Raw genomic sequence first — 26,398 nt, 5'->3', positions numbered from 1 at the left:
TTACGTGGTCCCAGGCAGCGCGGCGCTTACGTGGTCCCAGGCAGCGCGGCGCTTACGTGGTCCCAGGCAGCGCGGCGCTTACGTGGTCCCAGGCAGCGCGGCGCTTACGTGGTCCCAGGCAGCGCGGCGCTTACGTGGTCCCAGGCAGCGCGGCGCTTACGTGGTCCCAGGCAGCGCGGCGCTTACGTGGTCCCAGGCAGCGCGGCGCTTACGTGGTCCCAGGCAGCGCGGCGCTTACGTGGTCCCAGGCAGCGCGGCGCTTACGTGGTCCCAGGCAGGACTTTTAGTCAGGACTGATTTGTTCTGGGATTCTGCTGCTTTTATTGTTGAGGGAAAGTTTATGAAAGAGAAAAGGCACAAGAGTATGGAACATGTGAGGCTTTACCCAGACCTTCCTGACGCTGAGCAGCAAGTCCATTACATGCTCTGTGACTGGAAGTGCGATCCAAGTAATTCGCTTTATGCGGTCCAGTATTTAGCTGCCGGGACGTAGAGTAGAGAGCTTCCTACACACAGACACCATGGCCTCTGGCTTTTCTGATCTTCTCTTCTTCCGTACAGGAGTCTTTTCTATGTAGCCCGATACGTCCAGGTCCGATGCTTCACTTACGAGCCGCACGTGAGTCCTCAGCATCACAGGGGAGTCCGCGCCAAGCCAGATATCCCCAACATAAAGGGAAGCCATGAAACTGGCCGCAGCTGCAACGGGAGGAGAATTTATTATGGCATTGCTAGTATATAAAGACCAAAGAGCAACCTGCAATGTCACCAGGGCAACGGTGCTATAGTACTGCTAGGCATCTACTGCTATACACATGGTCCCCCCTCCTGGGTCCCTAGTGCTATACATGGTGCCACCTTTTGGGTCCCTAGTGCTATACGTGGTGCCACCTTTTGGGTCCCTAGTGCTACACATGGTGCCACCTTTTGGGTCCCTAGTGCTACACGTGGTGCCACCTTTTGGGTCCCTAGTGCTACACGTGGTGCTACCTTTTGGGTCCCTAGTGCTACACGTGGTGCCACCTTCTGGGTTCCTAGTGCAATACGCGGTGCCACCTTCTGGGTTCCTAGTGCAATACGCGGTGCCACCTTCTGGGTCCCTAGTGCTATACATGGCGCCACCTACTGGGTCCCTAGTGCAATACGCGGTGCAACCTTCTGGGTCCCTAGTGCTATACATGGTGCCACCTACTGTGGTCCCTAGTGCTATACGTGGTGCCACCTTCTGTGGTCCCTAGTGCTATACAAGGTGCCGCCTTCTGTGGTCCCTAGTGCTATACAAGGTGCCGCCTTCTGTGGTCCTTAGTGCTATACGTGGTGCCGCCTTCTAGGTTCCTAGTGCTATACAAGATGCCACCACCTGTGTCCCTAGTGCTATACAAGGTGCCACCTCCTGTGTCCCTAGTGCTATACAAGGTGCCACCTCCTGTGTCCCTAGTGCTATACAAGGTGCCACCTCCTGTGTCCCTAGTGCTATACATGTTGCCACTTTATGGGTTACTAGTGCTATACATGGTGCCACCTTCTGTGTTCCTAGTCTTATACATGGTTCCACCGTCTGGGTCCCTAGCGCTATACATGGTGCCAGCTTCTAGTTTCATAGTGTTATATATAGTGAAATATTGAATACATAGACTTTATCCTCTTAATGCCAGATGCCCATTTCAAGTCTGTGACCTATATAGACGCATATCAGGTATGAAGTACCTACCTCTCTGCATGTCATCTGCATCATCTCCAGGATGTAGACAAAGTTCTTTCACAGCATTAAAGGTTATGTCCGTACCGAGGATCTGACTCTGGATCAGGTTCATCATAACATGGTTAGATAAATCTAAAATGTCTTGGGTGGAGTCACAACTGTCCCAGACTCTGTAGAAGAGTTTATAGAGGGTGCTCCTTAACACTGGGTCCTTCACAAGTTCCTGTACTACTTGGCGATGAGGTAAGACGCAGGCCTTCAGCCAGTGTAGAGAAGAACATAGATCCTGCAAACTTCCAGGGTGGGCACCTTCTACCACCATGATCCACTTTGCTACCAGGTAGGTGGTGGCACACACCAGATCATCGGTGGTGGTGGTGTCCTCATCATTGGCTCCTGCCTCGGTCTCCTCCATCTGATCTGTACTTGATTTCTTCTCTTTTGTAGAGTCTGAAGATGAAGAGTTCAAAAAAGTAGGGCTCCAATGTATCAATATGGATTTCATGTGTTTTTTGGATTCTTCGAGATCTGAGACCTCTCGCACATCTGTCTGAACTTCAGCTCGAAGTTTCTTCTTCGAGTGGCGGGATCCTGCCTGCCTGAACTTCTCCTTTATAGAACCTACAAGACAAAATCACAACAGAATCACCAGAAGACCGATAACTGCGCCATAGCAATGGTAAGAAATGTCTCAAGATTTCGGTCAAGAAGTTCCCTGGTCAATGAGAAGAACACTAATAAGCATTCATTATGTAGCTGGAGTAGAGGTTCTTCAAGATCTTAGGTTCCTCAAAGTGAATGGTCCTATCCTTTCATATTAACATATGTGGGATCCTTCTCTTTATTTGGGTCATGTGTTCCTATGTTGACCCTCTGTAAATCTCTGTGTCTAAATTGTTGTCTCAAGGGGTCACCATCTTAGGTACCAGGCTGTCTGGACCCATCAAATAGAATGTCGGAGATTCAAAGTGAATGCCCATCTCTGACATCACTTCCTGCTTTTCTGTCATTGGATTAAGTTTCATCTTAAAGACTTCCTATGTGTCCACCCCTTGCTCACAATCTGGACTTCATTATTAGACTTCTTCCTGGATTTGGACAAGGAAGCAGGTAAAATAACCAGAAAGAGAATTCAAAGTAGTAGGATGTGTAGAGCGCATGCAGGAGTAGGAAGTGCGCAAGATCTCCCCCCTTCAGCCAATAGCTGCAGAGCAGGAAGTGATGTCAGAGAAAAAGGGGAGCCATTTTGGCAACTTGGGAGAATACATAGTAGAGCTTAATGATATCAACCACCAGGATAAAATACTTTATGCAAATGAGCCTGAGGGGCTCCAAGCTCCATTAACACCTATGGAACCTGGAGCCCCTCAGTCTTTCATCCGGGAGATAGGTTCCCTTTAAGCATACAAAATGTGAATGGACTCCTCTAGTATGTCATCCAACCATAATAGCCCCAAGAATACCAGCCTAACCGGGGATATAACTTTAAGAAAGGGCCCGTCAAGAGAATCTGAAATTCAATGAAGTGTACAAATGACAAGACGACAAAGTTGTGATTGATCGGCTGAAAATAGAGGCTGCCTATAAATAGCGGCTCCCGCACCCACGTCCTGCAGAACACATTCAAGTCCTTGTACTCGTTTCGCTCTTCCCCATCATTTCCCATCCCACATAACACTTTGCAGATGGTAATATGTTGCCGTCTAGATCACAGAGGCCTCTGCCGCCGAAATACTTCTACTTCCCGTCTAATTAAAGAGCAATTCAACGCTGTGACTGTGTAGTGCGGCCCGGGATTCATTACACACACAATGGAGGCAAGCGCTGCCTTAAAGGGGACAGTCACAGGCCAATGCTATGTTATGAATGGCTGACCTCGGAGCCATGTATAATAGAGGACAGCCTCATTTCAGGCTGGTCAATCCAAGAGTCGTTACTATTGTGTCTTAAAGGGATTCTACCACCTCCAAAACGACTCCAACAGTAAACGCACCGCTACGATAGCCACTTTTTTGAGACATACATTGCCCCTTTCCCAGCAATGTGTACTGGACAAGTTTTTTATCTTTATGCTAATTAACTTCTCAGTGTCCCAGGGGTGTGGCCATGAAAGCTGATGCACCCATTTTAATTATTTTATGTTGTCCGGCGCCACCGAGTAATCCCTCTTAAAAAAAAAAAAAAAAGATGGATATCCACAACAAAATATTGTCTACAGGAAAACACCAAATGACGTGGTCCCGCCCCTGATGCACCAAGCAGCTAATTTACATAAAGGAAAAAAAAAATATTTTTTTTCCTTTAAATTTTTTTTTTTTAATTTTCCCAAAAAGGAAAGCTGTTCCTCTAGCACCACCTGCTGGCAGGTACCAGGCAATGCCAGGGATGATGCTTTCTTCTATAAGAATGAGCTGCTTTCCCTCACTCAATAGGATCACGTGTACTTTGAGACATGAACCTTGGTTGTTTTTCCGGGGCCCAAATCTGCTTCTCTATTCTAGCACCTGCTTGCGATATCCACATACCCAGCTTGATTTTCCATCTAAAAGACATGTAGCCCTTAAATTTGGGGAAATGCCACTTACTTTTCAGCTCCTTGATTTGGTATTCCTTGGCCAGACTGCTCAGCTTCTCCTGCAGAGCCAGGTCCTTGTCGATGACGCTCCACTTTTGCAGCAGCAGCAGCGCTTTACTGTTCGATATGATCTGCAGGTTGATTGCAAAGCGTCCCATTTCTTCAAAGGCTTCCAGGACTCTCTTGCGGTATCTCAGAACGGAGCTCAGAGTCCCAAAATATTGGTTGATGTGGATGAGATCTAAATTTGCCCTACAGTAGGGGAAAATGAAACATAAAAGACACCATTTAGATCCATCAGGCTCTATTTACACAGCATTACAGTGGCCCATCGGGGGGGGGAGGGGGAGGGGGGTTAAAGGGGTTGTCCAGGATGGGAAATCCATTACAGGTAAAAGTAATAAAGATCTTATACTACTTGGTGCATTGATTCTTTAAAGGGGATCCTTTGGCGACTGAGATGAGACTAGTCTTTGCCATACGAGGTGGTCATAGTTGGAGAAAAATACCTGAGTCTGCTTTTCTATACTCCACCCATAATTCCCATAGACGATAATTGCAGTAAGTGGTTAATAATAATAATAATTCTTTATTTATATAGCGCACACAGATTAGGCAGCGCTGCACAGAACTTGCCAAATCAGTCCCTGTCCCCAATAGGGCTCATAATCTAATCAACCTACCAGTATGTTTTGGAGTGTGGGAGGAAACCGGAGGAAACCCATGCAAACATGTAGAGAACCTACAAACTCTATGCAGATGTTGACATGAACCCTGGTCCCCAGCGCTGAAAGGCTGTAATGAAGCAGCAAGGTTCATCGTATTATACTGTTTCTGTAACTTCTCTTCAACTCTACAGGAGTTACGGAAACAAATAATAACAGATGCGTTTAGCCATTTCTGCAAAACTGGCCATCTGAAGCCACGAATGGTTGAGACGTGAATACTCCTAGTGCTGCAATTAGATAGCTCCCTTTAAAGAGGCCCTTACAACACCTCAAATGTGTAGAGGAACGTACCATAATGTAGGGGTTTCTTCACACTTTCTATTTTCTTTCTAGCCCTTGCTGAGATATCAGTCCCAGTATCTGACCATTGTAAAACTCGCTACTGTCAGAGAAGAAGTTCTAGTGCAGAGAATGTGTGTTATGATAAACACAGAGAAAATTATCATAACACACACCCCCTTCTCTGCTCCAGTGCCTCCTTTCTGACAGTAAACAGAATTACAAAGGTCAGATACTGGGACTGATATCTCAGCAACTGTGGGAGCTAGAAAAAAATTTTAAAGTACCCCACAATCTGTGAAGTAGTCCATATATTAAGATATTTTCATCCCCAAATGTGTGAGGTGGTGAAAGGTTCTCTTTAAATTAACACTTCAGTTCCCAACATGAAATCTTGAATAAAAAAAAAAAAAAAGGCTGTGACTTGCCTAATGTGTCTAAGAAGGATCAGCAACACTGAAAGGAACTCATTCACCAAATGAAGAGGAAGGAACTTTTCTTGCTCCTCTTCTCCTTTGGACTTGGGCTTCTCTTTATTCCCGAGATTCGTAAACCATAGATTGTGCAGTAATGTGATGACAGTGCCCAGGAGTTTATTCTCCACATACCTGGCAGAACAAAACATGACAAAGAGTTTTCGGAAAATATTCTTACAATCAAAACAGGAACATGGGCTTGTGCAGGAGAGTTAGAAAAGATCAGGGATTGCCCACTGGGCTCTGAACTTTCAGACCCACAAGCAGATTCTATGCAGATTAAACCTCTTAAGGCACACACACATATGAAACAAAGTATATCTGTTTGTAAGAAAGATATTTTGGGTGTAAATGTGTGAACATAACATACCACTTCCCCAGTATATTCTGTATCCAGGTTAGAAGGCTGTGATCTTGGATCAATTGATAAGCTGCTTTGGGGATTTTAGAGGCTTGGATGAACACATCCATGACGAGAGTCTGTAATAGGAATATAGGCCGGTCATATGAAGAAGACATTTCTATCATCAAGAAGAATTCATGATAAGTCATAATTAGAGATGAGCAGACCTGTAGTTACAGTTCATATCCATGGCTATTAGTAAGGGGCGTCCATTACGCCGGATTGGCTATTCGGCTGCCGATACAGCAATACTTCCGGTTTGCACAGCCGAACCTGAACCATGACGTCGGGTCCACTCATCTCTAATCATAATGTGTCCATGTGTGACGCTAAAACTGGAGACCATCAATTTACATGGTGCCATAAAGTGTATAATGTAAATTCATGGACTACAGACACAAGACTAGTCCCCCTGGTGCACCAGGGACCCCATTTTCACTAAAGACAGATTGTAGAAGCCCATCACACCTGCAGTGCACATCTGCTTTTCTGATTTCTCTCAGCATTTGCATTACAATATAATTGCGTGTTATAACTTACCTGGTTTCCTGACAGAATCCTCTGTGTAGTCCCAGGGGTTGGGCTTTGGATACATACCAAAAAAAGCACATGTGACTTGTCTGTGCTAACAGGAAGAGAAAATATATGTACAGCTCACCCTTGTCCTTGTATTTCACGTGCCGGAGGTTCACACAGGCATTTCTGTTGTGCTTCAACCAAAAGGAAAAGGAACGAATCTCGGGACCAGTGTAGATTTAAAATCTTTGTATTTACTGTAAAGCTTTATTTCATTTCAAGATCCAATAAAATAAGTAGACATTTTCTTACAGTGTACGAGGAATAAAGCCTACGTGTTTCTAGTGCTCAATGCACCCTTAGTCATGACTTGTCTGTGCTGCAGACTCCTCAATTCTCAGCCCTCGCCTTCTCCCTCCCCCACTGATGTCAGCTCAACACACTAAGTTTTGTGAAGGAGCAGGAGGGAGGAGCTGTACAGGAGCACAAAGGTGGGGGCTGATTTTTTTTTAAATGTATCCAAACCAAAGCCCAGCCCCTGGGACTACACGGAGGATTCTGTAAGGATGCAATGTAAGTTGCAATTATATTGTAATGCAAATGCTTAGATAAAGCAGAAAAGCAGATATGCACTGCAGGTGTGATGGGCTTCTAAAATCTGTCTGGTGACAGGTTCCCTTTAAAGATCCCCAAATATTAAGAAATATCCCCAAATGATATTACCTGAGACACCTCATCTGCTAGGGGGCTGTTATAATAACACATGATGACCATGAAGAGCCTCTGGTAGTCATACAGGTCGTAGCAATACTTGTCCCTCATTCCATCGCTCAATAACAAGAGGATCCACTCCCGCTCCGCCTTATGCTGGTCAGGAAATCAGACGTCACAATCATGATATAACGTGACTGTCATGTAGTTTATCTCTGTACTCAGATAACAGACACCGCTCATCACCTACCTCTACGTCTGAGCTATAGAACAGTCTGTAGAAGTCTGGAACTTTCCGCAGATCCAAATATTCATGAGAAAGCAAAAACCTGGTGGTCCGGATGTACATGTGATCCTCTGTACCAGAGACAAGAAACATAGTGAGGGAGAAGGTGGAATGTGGTGGCTTTTGTGGCCCAAATCCTCCACAGCTTTTGTATTGCAAAGGATTAAAAGAGGTTTCAAGGGGTCAGGGAAGGAAAAAAAAAAACATACTTGGGCTACATTCACACAAATGTATGGGGGACCTATATACCACCCATATACGTCCCCCAAACACTTCTATGGGCTTACGGCCCTGTACGGGAGAGGTATGGTGCCGTACTGCTCCGTAGCCCGGGAAAAGATAGGACATGTCCTATCTTTTCCAGTGATACGGTGCCGTGCTCTGTATCTTACTATGGACTATGCACTCATCCGCTGCTCCTCTCCGCAGCGCCGATGGATGCCCGCCGTACTACGGTACGGCGGGCACACATCGTGTGAATGTAGCCTTACCCTTCTCCGGCGCCTATAGCAATGGGGACTGGAGAAGGGTAAGTATGTGTGATGTCACTTCCTGTGGTCTAAGGAGGCCACTCATTGGATGCAGTGAGTCCGGTTACCCGCCCCCAAAACTTATGGTTGTGAGCAGAACCCAAAAACTGAAGTACAATGGAACCGGGTAAACAATTTTTTTTTTCCTGACCCTGGTCCCCACGACCAGGAAAATTTGGGAGGTGCCATATTTCAGTTTTTGTAGGTCTTGCACGCATGGAGGCAGGATATTAGGAGGCAGGATGATAAAAGCCAACGTATGTAGAGAAGATTAGGACAAAGTTTCTAAAATTGATTTAGTTCAAAGGTTGGGGAAAATTTAAGTCCCATTCACTGTACCGCAATACACATAACCGTATCGATCATAATACCTGCTTTCAGGAGCAACTGGGCGGCTCTGGCGCTATAAAGACCCAAAGCGTACGGCAGTCGGATGTTCTCCAGATGGATTGCATTCTGTACTACATCAAGCAGACACTGCAGCTGCACGGGGACAAAAAGGTTAGGTCTATATCGATTGTCTCACCACAGCAAATCAGAAATCAGTATTCAGAACACTGGATCTAATACAGAGTTACACAAACCCCTGTGAGGACCAAGATAAACTGGGGAAAAGGATATCTGTCTTTGCAGAGCTACCACTAGGGGAAGCTAAGGAGATAACCGCATACAGTTCTACTGGAGAATACAGCAGAATGTACAGAATACACCCTCTAGTGGCAGAAGCTCCTTTTTCTTGAGCTATGTATTAGAAGACGTATTAAATAGTAATGGTGGTGGCTGACTTAGACACAGAATGACAGTCCTTACTTGCATCTTATCCCTGAAGCGTGCCCCTTCCATGTGAGAGACAAAGCTGCCCAGAATGTGATAAGCGGCTGCCCGCACGTTGTAATCGTAACTACTGAGAGCAGCGAACGTGAACCCCAGGGCGTTCGTTTCCACAAACTTCAAACAGTCCACCAGGAACTCTGCAAAAAGAGAAACAAAATTGTCCCAATTCCATCACCGATTGGACCTCCACAGGCCGGTCCTGCCATGACTAGCACGCTCACCTCAACATAACGGTGCATGGCCAAAACAATAAGCACCATAAATAGTCCATAAATGGCTGCATAGGGCTGATCCAAGGGCAGGTGATCTGTATGTGACCCTGCGAGGACTATCGACCACTTACCTGGTCTGAGAAGTTCACTGAAAAGCGGCAATAAGAAGCAAGGATCATAGATATTATGTAAATCTGGTATCGCCCGATCCTCATACACGGAGTTAGGCTAAAGTTAGGAGAAAAAATAAAAAGTCTTACTTGTTACAATAGTTAATCAAAAAACTGATGCATACAGTCAAACTCCAGGAGAGGATCCCTACGGATCATGAGAACAGGGGTATGTTGTACCCTAAATGAATGTAGAGGCTGCTCTCATACTATACTATATACATCAGAGAATAGATGTATATGACATCTTGCCTGTTTAACTATCAAAAAATACTCCTCTAAAATCATGAGAAAATGTGCAGAGAAGAGTCATATTTGCCAGAGAGGAGTCAAGTTTAGGGGCTGCAGGGGGAGTGTCACTTCAGACACCCCCCCCCCCCCATCCTTAGCACCTAGAAACAAGAGACAATTTAGAGAGATTTATCGGATGTGTCTGAGAGCAGAACTGTTCTAGATGCCCATGGCAACCAATCAGTGCTCAGTTTTTATTTTTCAACAGCTATTTCTAAAATGTAAGCTGAATTTTGATTGGTTGCCATGGGCAACTAGACCAGTTTACCTCAGAAACTTCTGATAAATCTCCCCTAATAATCCCATCAGGCTCGTGGTTTTGATGAGTTATGGAACCAGAGATACAGGTATTTAAGAGTTGTAAATGGGAGCTGCAGATAAAAAAAAATTGGATTTCTGAGCCTTGAATGTTGTTAGCGCCGCTCCCCGATCTTGGCGTCACACCAGTGAAGGTCAATGGCGCCGGAGGCACTTGTGCCTCATACTCCGGCTGTCACCGAGGTGACGACCATGGGACGTCAGCGGGGATTTCAATAAAACGACCTTCACTAGAATTTACACACAGAAGAGCGGCAGATAATACATTACCATTATCTCTCGTGTAGCGTTATCAGAGATCAGTACACATCCCTCATATACACTCACCGGCCACTTTATTATGTACACCTGTCCAACTGCTCGTTAACACTTAATTTCTAATCAGTCAATCACATGGCGGCAACTCAGTGCATTTAGGCATGTAGACATGGTCAAGATAATCTCCTGCAGTTCAAACCGAGCATCAGTATGGGGAAGAAAGGTGATTTGTGGCCTTTGAACATGGCATGGTTGTTGGTGCCAGAAGGGCTGGTCTGAGTATTTCAGAAACTGCTGATCTACTGGGATTTTCACGCACAACCATCTCTAGGGTTTACAGAGAATGGTCCGAAAAAGAAAAAACATCCAGTGAGCGGCAGTTCTGTGGGCGGAAATGCCTTGTTGATGCCAGGTCAGAGGAAAATGGGTAGACTGGTTCGAGCTGATAGAAAGGCAACAGTGACTCAAATCGCCACCCGTTACAACCAAGGTAGGCAGAAGAGCATCTCTGAACGCACAGTATGTCGAACTTTGAGGCAGATGGGCTACAGCAGCAGAAGACCACACCGAGTGCCACTCCTTTCAGCTAAGAACAGGAGACTGAGGCTACAATTTGCACAAGCTCATCGAAATTGGACAGTAGAAGATTGGAAAATCGTTGCCTGGTCTGATGAGTCTCGATTTCTGCTGCGACATTCGGATGGTAGGGTCAGAATTTGGTGTCAACAACATGAAAGCATGGATCCATCCTGCCTTGTATCAACGGTTCAGGCTGGTGGTGGTGGTGTCATGGTGTGGGGAATATTTTCTTGGCACTCTTTGGGCCCCTTGGTACCAATTGAGCATCGTTGTAATACCACAGCCTACCTGAGTATTGTTGCTGACCATGTCCATCCCTTTATGACCACAATGTACCCTGTAACATCTGATGGCTACTTTCAGCAGGATAATGCGCCATGTCATAAAGCTGGAATCATCTCAGACTGGTTTCTTGAACATGACAATGAGGTCACTGGACACAAATGGCCTCCACAGTCACCAGATCTCAATCCAATAGAGCATCTCTGGGATGTGGTGGAACGGGAGATTCGCATCATGGATGTGCAGCCGACAAATCTGCGGCAATTGTGTGATGCCATCATGTCAATATGGACCAAAATCTCTGAGGAGCTTCCAGCACCTTGTTGAATCTATGCCACGAAGAATTGAGGCAGTTCTGAAGGCAAAAGGGGGTCCAACCCGTTACTAGCATGGTGTACCTAATAAAGTGGCCGGTGAGTGTACATGGCAGTCCAGTCCTGCTCATCTCCACAACACCATCTCTCTGTGCCCCTGCAGTTCTGTCATGTCCTCCTCTTCCTTGTTACGTTCCTAAGTCCGACTATAAGGTTACATTCACATATGCATACAGCAGCACGCTGGAGAGGAGGAGCGCTGCTCACTCCTCCCCTCTCCATAGGAAACAGCACCGCACAATCGTACACACAGAGAAAGATTGACCGTACATGCTCTATCTGCAGTTATAGCCTCTATGATACTCCAGTCACAGCATCTATGATACTCCAGTCACAGCCAGAGCTGCAGTCTCATATCTGCAACTACTTCTTGTACTTTGGTTTGCAATTAATATAGTGCTTATAGCCAAGAACAGTTACTATCCTGGGCAACACTGGGAACTACAGCCAGTGTACACTCACCGGCCACTTTATTAGGTACACCTGTCCAACTGCTCGTTAACACTTATTTCCTAATCAGCCAATCACATGGCGGCAACTCAGTGCATTTAGGCATGTAGACATGGTCAAGACAATCTCCTGCAGTTCAAACCGAGCATCAGTATGGGAAAGAAAGGTGATTTGAGGCCTTTAAACGTGGCATGGTTGTTGGTGCCAGAAGGGCTGGTCTGAGTATTTCAGAAACCGCTGATCTACTGGGATTTTCACACACAACCATCTCTAGCGTTTCCAGAGAATGGTCCGAAAAAGAAAAAACATCCAGTGAGCGGCAGTTCTGTGGGCGGAAATGCCTTGTTGATGCCAGTGGTCAGAGGAGAATGGGCAAACTGGTTCGAGCTGATAGAAAGGCAACAGTGACTCAAATCGCCACCCGTTACAACCAAGGTAGGCAGAAGAGCATCTCTGAACGCACAGTACGTCGAACTTTGAGGCAGATGGGCTACAGCAGCAGAAGACCACACCGGGTGCCACTCCTTTCAGCTAAGAAGAGGAAACTGAGGTTACAATTTGCACAAGCTCATCGAAATTGGACAGTAGAAGATTGGAAAAACGTTGCCTGGTCTGATGAGTCTCGATTTCTGCTGCGACATTCGGATGGTAGGGTCAGATTTTGGCGTCAACAACAAGAAAGCATGGATCCATCCTGCCTTGTATCAACGGTTCAGGCTGGTGGTGGTGGTGTCATGGTGTGGGGAATATTTTCTTGGCACTCTTCGGGCCACTTGGTACCAATTGAGCATCGTTGCAACGCCACAGCCTACCTGAGTATTGTTGCTGCCCATGTCCATCCCTTTATGACCACAATGTACCCTGTAACATCTGATGGCTACTTTCAGCAGGATAATGCGCCATGTCATAAAGCTGGAATCATCTCAGACTGGTTTCTTGAACATGACAATGAGGTCACTGGACTCAAATGGCCTTCACAGTCCCAAGATCTCAATCCAATAGAGCATCTTTGGGATGTGGTGGAACGGGAGATTCGCATCATGGATGTGCAGCCGACAAATCTGGGGCAACTGTGTGATGCCATCATGTCAATATGGACCAAAATCTCTGAGGAGCTTCCAGCACCTTGTTGTATCTATGCCACGAAGAATTGAGGCAGTTCTGAAGGCAAAAGGGGGTCCAACCCGTTACTAGCATGGTGTACCTAATAAAGTGGCCGGTGAGTGTATATGTGTGTATATAATTTTTTTTTGGGGGGGATAGCTGAAAACTATAGTGAGAAGGGGGGGGGGGGGGGTTCAAAACTTTTGCAACTTCACGACATGAACTTCTCCAACTTCATAGGTCAAAGACATCTATTTGACTGCAGTTTCGACAAATTAAAGTGTAATACTAAGAACAGCCACTGTATGATATCCAGTGCTGTGTCTGGTACAACGAGCTGAGGCAACTGGTTTCATCCAAAACATTACTTTCTCTTTAAGCATTCAACAGTGCAGGGGCGCCGGAAATCAGACCTCCACCACATTTCCTAAGGATAGATGATCATTTGAACAAAAATAATGGAGAACCCCTTCAAGTCCCTATTCCTTTACTAAGACGAATACTCAGTTTATCTATTTTCATCCCTCCCATAGACTTGAAGGAAGGGAGTCTGTACATGTGTGGCCAACTTTACCTTCCACAGATCTGTGGGAAGGGGATCAGCACCCTCGCCGATCACCCATGTAAAGACCATTAATAGTGTAGGTCCAAAAAATCCCCTCCAAATCCAAGGCCTAACCTCTAGTGTTTCCTGTTATCAGCCATTTCACTCTATATCAAAACTAATTAGACTATTTAATGGGATAACGAGCTTTAGGTTTATCGTCCCTTTCACAATCAGTGATGAGACCCGACCATTGTCCAGCATTGTGTATCACCAGAATATCATCTCATCGCCCCCAAATGTGTGAAAATGCGACTCTATGGTTCTGAATAGACTATTCTACTCTGCGGTCAATAAAATAAGCACCCATTCACACCCATCCCCTGCATGCACTCCATCTCTCAGCACCCACGCGGATCAGCTCCATCATGAAGCCCTGATCTTTGTTACGTCTCCTCGTAATTTCCCGTAACAAGCAAACAATCGCTGAATCACTAGATGTGACTCAGCGACTTCTCGATGCGACTCTGATCCTGACCCTCGGTGGCAGCTAAATAGAGAGACCGACGGATTATTTTTAGATCATTTTTTTCATTATGGCGAGATGTAGACAAACAACATTGGACATCGAACCGCTCACCTGTATGATATGAGGAGGTATGAGGATGCCCCTATACTGCTCAGCTTTAGGACCCAAAACCTGGAGACCCCAGTACTAATCGGGAAAAAGATGATGGCTGCGCACCAGTCGTATCAATGTAACTCATCACAAAAATGGATTCTACTATAAACGGCAGGACAACATGGAGAAGTAAGCAGAGCCTTATTCATTGTGGGTGTGTCCTCACACTGCTGTGCTCTGAACTCTCAACACAGTACAGCTCCACTGGCAGATGTTAGCTTTTTCAAGTGCACTTGGGCATGTCCTCACACTGCTGTGCTCTTAACTATCAGCACTGAACAAGTAAAGCGCTCTGCTTTGAGTAAAATCTGTAGCAGGTGTCTGGTTAAACAGTGCATCATGCACTCAGAGAAGAAGGGAGGGGCTTTGGTGCCGCAAAAAGCACAGTGCAAAGCAGTGTGAGGACATTACCCTAATGCAACATTCCTGGAATATGAATACATTTTTCACAGTCCCGCCGTTACAAGCAGCATAAGCAAATGGGGTCATGAGTGATATATCATGGCAAACCTCAGCTTCACTTATCTGCTTTAGAATTCCCAGCCAAAATATGCATTACATTATTTGCCGTGTAATCACCTAACCTAAGGGTGGATGTATATAACATCTGTAGTCACTATAGAAATCCTCTATACTTCCATAAATGTGATAGGATAAAACATAACATACATTATGTATAAGAACATTACCTCCCCAGTCAGTTTCCGGTGCAGCGGGAAGTTCAGGATGGTGTTCATCATCTTTTCCCTGTCTAACAAGGTAAGTATTTCCTCCATGCTGGGCTGCTGCCAGAGGGATTTCCCTAGACTCTTCCGGGTCTTGTGATGCTCCACAGCAGCCGGGCCCCATAACAGCAACCTGGTGGTTAGAAAATGGTTAGCGGGACAGTTAACACTTGATCAAGGACGAAAAATGTGTAATATAATGTACAGTTTTCTAGTAACATCAACGTTGTATGCAGAAAGCTCCCCCTAGGGGTGACACACAGAAGATCTAAGTTTGTGATGTTGATTTGAGGGAAGGGATGGGTGGTCCATGAGTCATATGCACAGTCTATACGACCCACTGCTTTACCTGAAATCGGTGAGGCTTAGGTTGTTCTGTTCATAGGCCTGCAGCAGGGTCAGGATTTTCTGGTCTAGGATTTAACAATATCAATATAGAGATCAGGCTTTTTTACCCCATTACAAGAAAAATGTGCCCACATATGATGAACAGGGCTACACGAACTGTACCTGTTGCACTGAGGGTGGCGCCGTAGGCCCCAAGCAAAATGGCAAAATGGTTTCTATCGCAAACAGATGGACACTTGGTAACAATGGTTCGTAAGAGATCAGCAAGGTTTTCTGTAAGAAATAATAACACAATAATTTGATTTTATCTGCCACTAGAGGGCTAGGAAAGGAAGAATGCATCTGAGCTCACCACGCCCTGCTAGCAGGGAGCCAGGTCATATGAAAGAACGTTTTATAAAGTAGAGGCAGTACTCAGAACGCTGATAAGCGCATTTTTAAAATCTGCACAGCATAGGCGATTGGAACTTGTCACCAGCTAAAAATGACATTCCTGATGACAGGTTCGCTCTCAATCTAGGTGCACTGGGGGGGGGGGGGTCCTCACACTGCTGTACCCTTAACTCTCTACAATGAGCCAGAGTCCACTCCCCTGAGTAAAAGCTTTAGCCCTTGTATGGTTTAATAAAACATCATGTCCTTAGAGCAGAAGGGAGGGGCTAGAATTTAGTTAGAAGCACAGGGCACAGCAGTGTGAGTACTCACTTAATAGAGGGGCTATATCAAGAGTCTAAATATATTGAGTTGGGGGTAAGAAACTCTGTGTATTTATATACATAGAGGGAAAAATTTGCAAACTCCAGTTTGGCAGCTAGTACATAAAATTGAGATTAGTGCAAAAATTCAGTTCCGAGTTACAAGAACTATAAGGAACACAATAGCACCGACCCAGATAACCCACAAGTATTATGTATGGCAACAGTCAGCAGGATGGGTGCTCGAATTTTCTAAACTACAAAAGAAGTATTCGGGGCAATCTGATTGGTCGTCATGGGCCGAGTGCTATATTTATTTTCACAATAAATCGCTATTTTTAAGGTCACTGGAATACAGGTGTGAATGGGAGCCGACGTTGCCAGGGAGATGCCACAAAGACAGGGACAAAGTGATGACGCAGGGATGCGAGGAGAGAGCAGCTATCCATCACACAGAACAATGTCACACACAGAAAGAAAAGAAGAACCTCGGATCACTCTGCACAAGCTCTCATCCTCCTCTCTGGAGCGAAGGAAACTTGGGAGAAACAGCGAATGTTGTGTCACCATCATGTGGATGGCCGGTAACTGCACCAAATCCTTGGTACGGGGTCCGTCCGGCTCATACCAGTGCTCGATCCCGCAACGTAAAGCTTCCAGAAATGCAGGATCCTTATAGCGATACCTAAAGGAAAGACACAATGTGAGTATGAGAGACGTAGAGAAGTCAACTGAGAGGTAGAAGTAAAATAGCAAGGTCTGCGTCACTCATCCATGAAATGAATGGACACTTACTTCAGGCCGCTCTTAACTAGGTTGTTCCATTCAGACGGGACATCATCCTTGACTAGTGGCTGGAAAAAAATATTAATAAAAAAATTTAAATGTTTTTTTTTTTTTTTGCAATATTTTTTTGGCAATTTGAGTCAGAGAAAAGAATAGACATGCACTGGCGGCCCCACTGCAAAAGAAGGAGCTGACATACCGGTGTGTGCCCCCTCTGGCAGGATCTGCTCTTCTTTTAGCTTCTTATGCCCTTGTTTTTAAGAAAAAAAAAGTGCTTTGAAAATTATGCAAATGAGCATGAGGGCCTCCAGGCTCCATTAACTCCTATGGACCCTGGAGCTCCGCAGGCTCATTTGTTTAATTTTAAAAGCCCTTTTTCTCAAAATCAAGGGCATAAGCAGCTAAAACAAGAGCAGATCCTGCCAGAGGGGGCGCACACCAGTATGTCAGTGTGCTTGGTTTGCAATCCTTCATCCTGGTGATAGATGTCTATTAAGCTATTACCACAGCAGACATATCACACAGAAACCTGCTACACATCAATTTTCAAATACGAAACCTCCCAGGTCTAATATAAATGAGGTTTAACAAATAACTTTAATTCATAATATTAAAACGATTTTAAAAACATGGCCAACATGGTTCATTATGGCGAGCAATGGGATAGCTAAAGGTAAAGCGGAGATTTGGATTTTCCTACCATGAGCTCCTTAAGACGAGAGAGTAGAGCCATCTCCGCTTCCGGTGTCGCTTCCTGCAGTTCTTTATTGGTGCCATATGTGGTAGTCAGACACTTCATACATGATGCCAGGAGAGACCTCTGCCAAGAACAGCCCTTCACCCCGGCACAGTCTGCAGCTTGTGATACACAGTCAGCGAGAGCCCATCTGTAAGACGTTAATTGATTACAAGAATTCGGATGACTATGGAGTCCAAGACCAACAACCAAGTCTTAAAGGGACCAAAAAAAGTACATATTTAAAGGGTTTTGGGGAAAAAAAAATACTATAACTGACCAATCTGTAAAAGATTGTGGGAGGAGGGGCCACTAATTGTACTTTATAATTTGCATAACATGATTTTTAAACTTAATTTTAGTCCCTAAAAGTAACTTGCTCACATTTGCTAACTTCCATATAGAAGCAATAATACAGCTCATAGTCCTAGTGCCAGATTCCTAATACTCCCTGCCGCAGGCAAAGAATAATAGGGAGCCGGTTATGGCTGAGCCTTTATAAGGGTCCGGAGAGTCATAGCAACCAATCAGCAATTTTCCTGAGAGGGGTGTGATCAGTGGGAGAATTTTTTTTTTTGCTAAAAAAGTATCTAAATAATATGTATGGTATGTAACATATACAACCTATGCTCTCTGCACACATTGCAGGTTGTCATGTGGAAAATCCAAATCCAATACGCACGGTTTTTATGTGTGCATTTCATGCAGATTTGTCTATTTAGTTGTTGGAACTACAATTTTTTGGGGGAGAAATCCACTCCAAAAAGCGCCATGTATGCACATATGTTGACACGGTCACAATTTTATATGTATATATACACACATACATTAATATAGAAAGCTGAGTTTATGTGTGAGTGTACGTATGTATCTATGTCCACTAAAGGAATCTGCACCGTCATGTTTACAATCAGCAGATTTTCAGCCGCTCCCAGCTTTTGAGCCATAATTGGCACCCCACACTTCGCAAAAATACACTTATAAACCACCATATACAGAAGCCATTGTCTGTTGCTGCTGCTACATTGTCTGCTGTTGCTGTTCTGCCACATGTTATTAATATGAGCTCTGAGCTTCGATTGGTTACTATAGGCAAAGATGATAAGACACAGGGAGAGTGAGTGGCAGGCAGGCAGGGAGAGAGAGAGTGAGTGAGTGAGTGAGTGAGTGAGTGAGTGAGTGAGTGGCAGGCAGGCAGGCAGGGAGAGAGAGAGAGAGAGAGAGAGAGAGAGAGAGAGAGAGAGAGAGAGGCAGGCAGGGAGAGAGAGAGAGAGAGGCAGGCAGGGAGAGAGAGAGAGAGAGAGAGAGAGAGAGAGAGAGAGGCAGGCAGGGAGAGAGAGAGAGAGAAAGAGAGAGAGAGAGAGAGAGAGGCAGGGAGAGAGAGAGAGAAAGAGAGAGAGAGAGAGAGAGAGAGAGAGAGAGAGAGAGTGGCAGGCAGGGAGAGAGAGAGAGAGAGAGAGAGAGAGAGAGAGAGAGAGGCAGGCAGGGAGAGAGAGAGAGAGAGAGAGAGAGAGAGAGAGAGAGAGAGAGTGGCAGGCAGGGAGAGAGAGAGAGAGAGAGAGAGAGAGAGAGAGAGAGGCAGGCAGGGAGAGAGAGAGAGGCAGGCAGGCAGAGAGGGAGAGAGAGCGAGAGAGAGAGAGAGAGAGAGAGAGAGAGCGGCAGGCAGGGAGAGAGAGAGAGTGAGTGGCAGGCAGGGAGAGAGAGAGAGTGAGTGGCAGGCAGGGAGGGAGAGAGAGTGCGTGGCAGGCAGGGAGGGAGAGAGAGTGAGTGGCAGGCAGGGGGAGAGAGAGAGTGGCAGGCAGGGAGAGAGTGAGTGAGTGGCAGGCAGGGAGAGAGTGAGTGAGTGGCAGGCAGGGAGAGAGAGAGAGAGTGAGTGGCAGGCAGGCAGGAAGAGTGAGAGAGAGTGAGTGGCAGGCAGGCAGGGAGGGTGAGTGAGTGAGTGATCTCCGTCTACTCCATAGAAATTAATGGAGCAGAAAGGACATTCGCGGCTGTCTGCTCTATTAGTCTGAGGAACAGCGAGGGGACCCCTCAGCACTGATCCACTATCCCGTGCATAGAGCCTAACTTTGCTTCGTGGGAAAACACCTTTAAAAAGACATTTTCCTTATGGTTCCTTTCCATGGCTGCAACGTTACAAAAATCAGTTTGTAAACTTATATGCAATTCACTGCGCTGCCCTGCCTTTTTTGTAGCAATTGACAGGTCTCCCTGTAAGTACATGTTGTTGTAAAAGAGATAGTGCTCTGTTACAACATACGGCCCCCTATGTCATGTGACCAGTTCTGTTACAGTTGCAACGTCTACCACATGTATGCACCTTATCACATGAAATCATAGCAGCCTCCATGGAGGATGGGAAAGGGGGAGAAGTCCATGGAGGATGCTGTCATTTCATGTAATCAGATGCATACATGGGGTAGACAATGCAAATGATGCAGATATTGCAAACTTGGTAAAGGACCTTAGATGACACCCCCATTGGTCAAATAGCATGCTGATAATGGGACATAAAGAGGGGTAGATGGGAGGGGCCAGATGCGCAGGACACGCCCCCTCTGATGCCAGGGAATATAAGATAAGTTGATTTATGGGGATATAAAGGAAACAATTTTTAGCTAAAAGAAGGGGGTCAGTGAATAGGGCTCTATGGGATCCTGTCACATCTTATCAAAACCAATTGAAGGCTGAAAAACCTCATTGAGCATATATCAAACACATTGCACTTTTGGAGGAGTCTCAAAAATAGATTTTTGAGGACCACAAACAATTTTTTTTTAATATTTTATAAATTGAAAGACTAGGGGGAAGAAACATTTCTTTTGCCCGGTTTTCCGAATCATTGTCTCGGCCTCCTGTAGATTACACTGGGTTAGGCTACATGCACACTGCCGTGTGCCCGCCGCACCGTAGCACAGCGGGCACACGGCAGCGCAGGGAGAGGAGGAGGAAGTGAGCGCCGCTCACCCCCGCCCCTCTCCATAGGAAGTTATGGCGCACGGCGCCGTAATACGGGAAAAGATAGGACATGTGCTGCACTGTACCGCTCCCTTACAGGGCCGTGCGCCCATAGAAGTGTATTGGGGACGTATATCAGCCGTATATACGTCCCCCATACATGTGTCTGAATGTAGCCTTAGTCCCATCAGGGCTCGTTCTATCATTAATGATTATTTAACACAAATAGGGTTTATTTTCATGCAAACTCATGTACAGTTATTCCTCAGCAGCCAAGAGCTCTGCCAGCAGGGGATGAACAGACGGTGCCCGCAGCTGGCGCTCCATCGCTGTACCGACAACAGGCTGACTAATAAACGGGAAGCGGAGCCGCTCTGCCATGTACCGCCACATGTGATAACAGGACACGCTATATGGACACTGCAGGAACAATCACGGCTTTGCTACAAGGAGAAATTGCATGTATTATCCCTGTACTGTGACATCGGTGTGTGCATTATCCCTGTACTGTGACATCGGTGTGTGCATTATCCCTGTACTGTGACATCGGTGTGTGCATTATCCCTGTACTGTGACATCGGTGTGTGCATTATCCCTGTACTGTGACATCTGTGTGTGCATTATCCCTGTACTGTGACATCGGTGTGTGCATTATCCCTGTACTGTGACATCGGTGTGTGCATTATCCCAGTACTGTGACATCGGTGTGTGCATTATCCCTGTACTGTGACATCGGTGTGTGCATTATCCCTGTACTGTGACATCACTGTGTGTATTATCCCTGTACTGTGACATCACTGTGTATTATCCCTGTACTGTGACATCGGTGTGTGCATTATCTCAGTACTGTGACATCACTGCGTGCATTATACCAGTACTGTGACATCACTGCGTGCATTATACCAGTACTGTGACATCACTGTGTGTATTATCCCTGTACTGTGACATCACTGCGTGCATTATCCCTGTATCGTGACATTACTGTGTGTATTATCCCTGTACTGTGACATCACTGCGTGCATTATCCCTGTACTGTGACATCACTGTGTGTATTATCCCTGTACTGTGACATCACTGCGTGCATTATCCCTGTACTGTGACATCACTGCGTGCATTATCCCTGTACTGTGACATCACTGCGTGCATTATCCCTGTACTGTGACATCACTGTGTGTATTATCCCTGTACTGTGACATCACTGCGTGCATTATCCCTGTACTGTGACATCACTGTGTGTATTATCCCTGTACTGTGACATCACTGCGTGCATTATCCCTGTATCGTGACATTACTGTGTGCATTATCGCTGTATCCACTTACTTTTCCAGAGAAGACGGCGATGCCAGGACCTCGGGGAGCTCATTCATCAGTTTCTCCAGGTCACTCCTGTCAGTCAGGGGGATGAGCTTTAATAATACAGCGATGTGTTCTGATGTCTGCTCCGAGGTGTCAGTCCCCAGAACCATATTCACCAGCTTGTCCCAGAAAGCCTCCATCAATATGCGGATAACGGAAGAGGACACTGAAAATGAACAAATAATAACATCCGAGATTCATTCATACAGAAATTCCCAAACCTGCAAGACAACAACAATACAGAGAATCCCAAAAGCAGATGAATAATACTGCAGCCCGCGGAGAAGACAAAATAAATAAATCCTCTCCTTTCCTGGCGCGTCTTCTCTTCCCTGCACCGCTCTGCCTCGCGCTGGTTGTATGCGGTGGCATCAGGACCCGGAGCAGGAGAGGACCCGGGAGCAGCAGGTGAAACCTGGGAGTGGTGAAGACCTCTCAGCTGTACTCACTGCTAAAGCACCAGCACCAATGAACACTAATGAATAACAAATAGTTATGGGAGCTCTCATCGGACTGTCAGCAGGGCACAGGACGCAAATCGGCAACAGGTTGTGCATCCTCTTATAGGTTTCTAGTTGAGATAAATGTGGCTGCACTTTATGTACATGCTCAGTAGTGAAGCTACAGATCAGAGGCATAAGGCACTGGGGAGGAATAACCACTCTAATGTTAGAACTGCTAGCGTGATCAGGGCTATGACCACTGTGGTGGAGTCTGAAATTTGGCTTACCAATGCTGAGGAAGCTCATGAGTGATGGCACCTATTTTTAGCCATAGCTATTAACCTCTTAACGCTCAGCGTCCGATATATCGGACGCTGAGCTCAGTGACTTAGCGCTTAGCGTCCGATATATCGGACGCTGAGCTGATGCCGGTTTGGCTCAAGATCTGAGCCGAACCAGCATCAGGAAAGACGGGGTCCCGGCTGTGACTGATAGCCGACACCCCAGTGTAACACCTGCGATCGGAGTGGTCTCCGATCGCAGTGCTTAACCCGTTAAATGCCGTGGTCAGCGCGACCGCGGCATCTAACATGCATCTGGGGGATCTTTCCCCCACGATCGGCCCCCCGAACTGTTTTCGGGGGGCGCCGATCGTTGCTATAGCAACTTGCTATAGTTACTTGTAAGAATTGCCAGTAAGATGGCGTCTGTGACGTCATCTTACTGGCACAGTGCCAGCCTATGCAAGTGCATAGGCTGACACTGATAATACTCTGCAATACATGAGTATTGCAGAATATTATCATGAACAAGCAATCAGAGGATTGCTTGTTCATGTCCCATGGTATAAAAGTGAAAAAGTAAAAAAAAAAGTTATTCAATAAAAAAAATAAAGTCATAAATCACTAAAAATCCCCAAAACATATAAAGAGACATATAACTCAAAAAAAAGTCTAAATCATAACACAAACCCCACATATATGGTATCACCGCGTCCGTAACAACCCGTAGAATAAAAGTAAATCATTATTGAACCCCCACGATAAACGCCGTAAAAAAAACTGTTATAAACCCTCCAAAAATTATGATTTTGACCTTTTCAATCGCACAAAAAATGCTATAAAATGTGATCAAAAAACCATATGTACTCCGACATGATACTGGTGCAAAGTACAACATGTCCCGCAAAAAACAAGCCATCAACCAGCTCCGTAGCCAAAAACGTAACAAAGTTATGCCACTTGGAAGACGGCAATACAAAAATTATAGATTTTTCCCCACATTAGGGTTTTGTTTGACAAATTTAGTAAAACGTAAGAAAATATATTCATGTCTGGTATCCCCGTAATCGTATCAACCCATAGAATAAAGATAACAGGATTATTAGTCTATACGGTGAACAACAAAAAAAAAAAGTTAAAAATCCAGTACAGAATTGATGCTTTTCTACTCCTGCCCTCAAAAAAAGTTCCTAAATTTTCAACAATAGGTGATACCAACCCCAAAATGGTAACACTGGAAAAAGCATCTCATCCCGCAAAAAAAATGGCATCACATGGCCCAAATAACGGAAAAGCGAAAATTTTATAGCCTTCAAAAAGGGCCAATGAGGAAACTAAAATCCTGGCAGCTATAGGGCCCTCCTTCCCTTCTGCACCTCGCTGTGCGCCCATAAAACAAGTCACAGCCACATGTGGGGGGTCTTTGTACTCAGGAGAAATTGCAGAACAAATTGTATGGTGGGTTTTCTCTTTTTATATTTTGGAAATGTGTAAATTTTAGGGCTAAATGAACGTATAAGGGAACAATATGACCATTCTAAATTTCACCTCCATTTTGATTCAATTACTATGAAGATCTCAAGGGGTTAACAATCTTCGTAAAAGCTGTTTCTGATAGCTTGAGGGGTGCAGATTTGAAAATGGGTTGGTTATAGGGGGGGTTTTGATGCCAAATATATAAAATTTCATTCAAAACTGTATTTATCCCCAAAATAGTCAATTCTGAAAATCCGGAAAAGCGATATTCTATTTGTAAGCCGCGTAACATCAAAATAAATTATCCAGACATTTCAGAAATTATGAAAATGTAAAGTAGACAAATGGGAAATGTTATTCAGCAACTTATTTAGGTGGTAAATCTATCTGCCTGAAAACGCAATGATTTAGAATTTCGAAAATGGCAAATTTTTCAAAAAATTTATCATATTTTCTTTTTTTTTGTAAATAAACGCAAAACTTTTCAGCCAACATTTACCACTAAAATGAAGTACAACATGTGGGGAAAAAACAATCTCAGAATCGTTTTGATAAGTAACAGTGTTCAAAAGTTATAACCATATAAAGCGAAGCAAGTCAGAATCCAAAAAATCGGGCTGAGCCTTAAAGGGGTATTCTCGTCTGGGCACTCACATTCAGTTTCACTAATCTTCCATATATAAACATTTCTTCAATTAGATGTTATTAAAAAAATGTTCCTGTGTGAAGATAATTTCTCATAAATGTAATGATGTTGTCCCTTAGAAACCAGATAGCTTCCTCGGATACGACCACCTCACACTCTGGCAGCGGTGGCCAGACTTGGGCTATAGATTCCTGCCGGACCACCAGGATTCAGCAATCATTACCACAGGACGGCTGTGAGACATGCAGAAACTCCCAGACATTTCGTATACAAAACCTTTTTGTTTATTTGTGCAATCTCTCGGGCAGAGGTGGCCGTATCCAAGGAAGCTATCTCGTTTATAAGGGACAAAATGACTACATTTATGAGAAATTATCTTCACACAGGAACATTTTTTTTAATAACATCTAATTGAAGAAATGTTTACATATGGCAGATTTATCAAACTGAATGTGAATGCCCAGGCGAGTATATGGCTGCGTCCTTAAGGGGTTAAACCGCAGTGTAGCCACAACACTAGTATGATGCGGCCCTACTTGGCGAGACACACAACATTGGATATAGGTTTATGGAGGTAGGCGAAACAGGACAGGCAACAAGGAGGTTTTGGCTCCATCAAAATGCTGTGGGCATGCTCTGTGCCTGAGCAAAGGTCGCTGCATAGGGACGGAAGACGTGAAGAATTGTAGGATCTGTATATTGGCGACACTGGTCATTGTAATGCCGATTTTGCCAATAATTCAGTGATCTCTACAGAACAGGAAGTATCATATGCACATTCACAGCAGCATAAATTACCTTTAGTGATCTGCGTAAACTGTAAATGGCTTGTGGTCTTCAGGTAGGCATTGATCAAGGTCAAACAAGTCTCCATTTTCTTGTTCAAGACCTTTACTCTTCCAGGATGGAGACACCAAAGCTCAAACTGCAGCCTGTGAGTCCTGCTGTGCTCAACCAAGAGACTGGCAATAGCCAGGGAGGATTTATTCATCTTACCAAGACAGTGTGTGAGAGTGTCCACCGCCACCACATGTGCCAACGCTGGTTCTCTCTGCAGGGCGTCCACGAGGACAGACTCTAGGTCAGACCCAGCTGATGTGGACAACAGATGGCCGATACCCCTTGCATGTTCTACTGAGAAGGTCAGATCCTCCTGACAGTGTTTCCTCCGGTGACTATCACTGAGGAGTTGAACTAAAATCCCACCATAATTGGTTAACTTCTGATCGGAAGAGTCATCCTTGTCCTCAAGAAGAAGCTCCTCAGGAAGCTTCAAGAGGGTCATAGTGATTTCATTCAGCTGCAAGGTGTCCATGTACGGATGTAAGGACTGCAGAGCTTCTAGGGCTTGGGGCATCTTCGCTGTCGGCTTCTTGGATGATTCTAGAATTTTAAGGACACTGACAGAAGTGACCTCAAAATATTTGGCCACCAGATGGAGATTTTTGGTTTGCTGCAGTAGAGGAGAGCTGGACTTCAGTAACTTCAGCAGTCCCTGGTTAAGGTGGGAGGAAAGCAGCTTAACAGAGACCGGGTTTAGGTTGTGCAGGGGTGCGGATTCTCGCTCTAAGGCCAAGAACCAACTTTCAAGCAGAGGATGCTTGAAGATGATGGACATCACAGAGTCCAAGATCTGTAAGATGG

The 26,398-nt window shown here is 45.2% G+C and overlaps 1 protein-coding gene across 2 annotated transcripts in view; it reads right to left on the bottom strand.

Moving 5' to 3' along the window:
* Positions 1-190: 190 nt before the first annotated feature.
* The window catches only part of URB1 (URB1 ribosome biogenesis homolog), a 43,098-nt gene continuing 16,890 nt past the window's right edge, over positions 191-26,398 (bottom strand). For both annotated transcript variants that reach the window (XM_072138640.1, XM_072138639.1), the window contains exons 22-39: positions 25,553-26,387; positions 21,873-22,074; positions 17,559-17,745; positions 16,868-16,926; positions 16,561-16,757; positions 15,540-15,650; positions 15,379-15,442; positions 14,994-15,162; positions 9,384-9,480; positions 9,017-9,177; positions 8,578-8,689; positions 7,641-7,747; positions 7,403-7,546; positions 6,131-6,240; positions 5,713-5,892; positions 4,288-4,529; positions 1,712-2,323; positions 191-699 (exon numbers count right to left, since the gene is read on the bottom strand). In XM_072138640.1, the coding sequence (XP_071994741.1) occupies positions 476-699; positions 1,712-2,323; positions 4,288-4,529; positions 5,713-5,892; positions 6,131-6,240; positions 7,403-7,546; positions 7,641-7,747; positions 8,578-8,689; positions 9,017-9,177; positions 9,384-9,480; positions 14,994-15,162; positions 15,379-15,442; positions 15,540-15,650; positions 16,561-16,757; positions 16,868-16,926; positions 17,559-17,745; positions 21,873-22,074; positions 25,553-26,387 (3,813 nt within the window). In that variant the 3' untranslated portion in view covers positions 191-475. The remainder of the gene's footprint in view (positions 700-1,711; positions 2,324-4,287; positions 4,530-5,712; positions 5,893-6,130; positions 6,241-7,402; positions 7,547-7,640; positions 7,748-8,577; positions 8,690-9,016; positions 9,178-9,383; positions 9,481-14,993; positions 15,163-15,378; positions 15,443-15,539; positions 15,651-16,560; positions 16,758-16,867; positions 16,927-17,558; positions 17,746-21,872; positions 22,075-25,552; positions 26,388-26,398) is intronic.

The sequence above is a fragment of the Engystomops pustulosus genome, chromosome 2, assembly GCF_040894005.1.
Source record: "Engystomops pustulosus chromosome 2, aEngPut4.maternal, whole genome shotgun sequence".
NCBI lineage: Eukaryota > Metazoa > Chordata > Amphibia > Anura > Leptodactylidae > Engystomops > Engystomops pustulosus.
The sequence above is the reverse complement of the archived record's forward strand: the minus strand, read 5'-3'. Positions and strand labels throughout refer to the sequence as shown.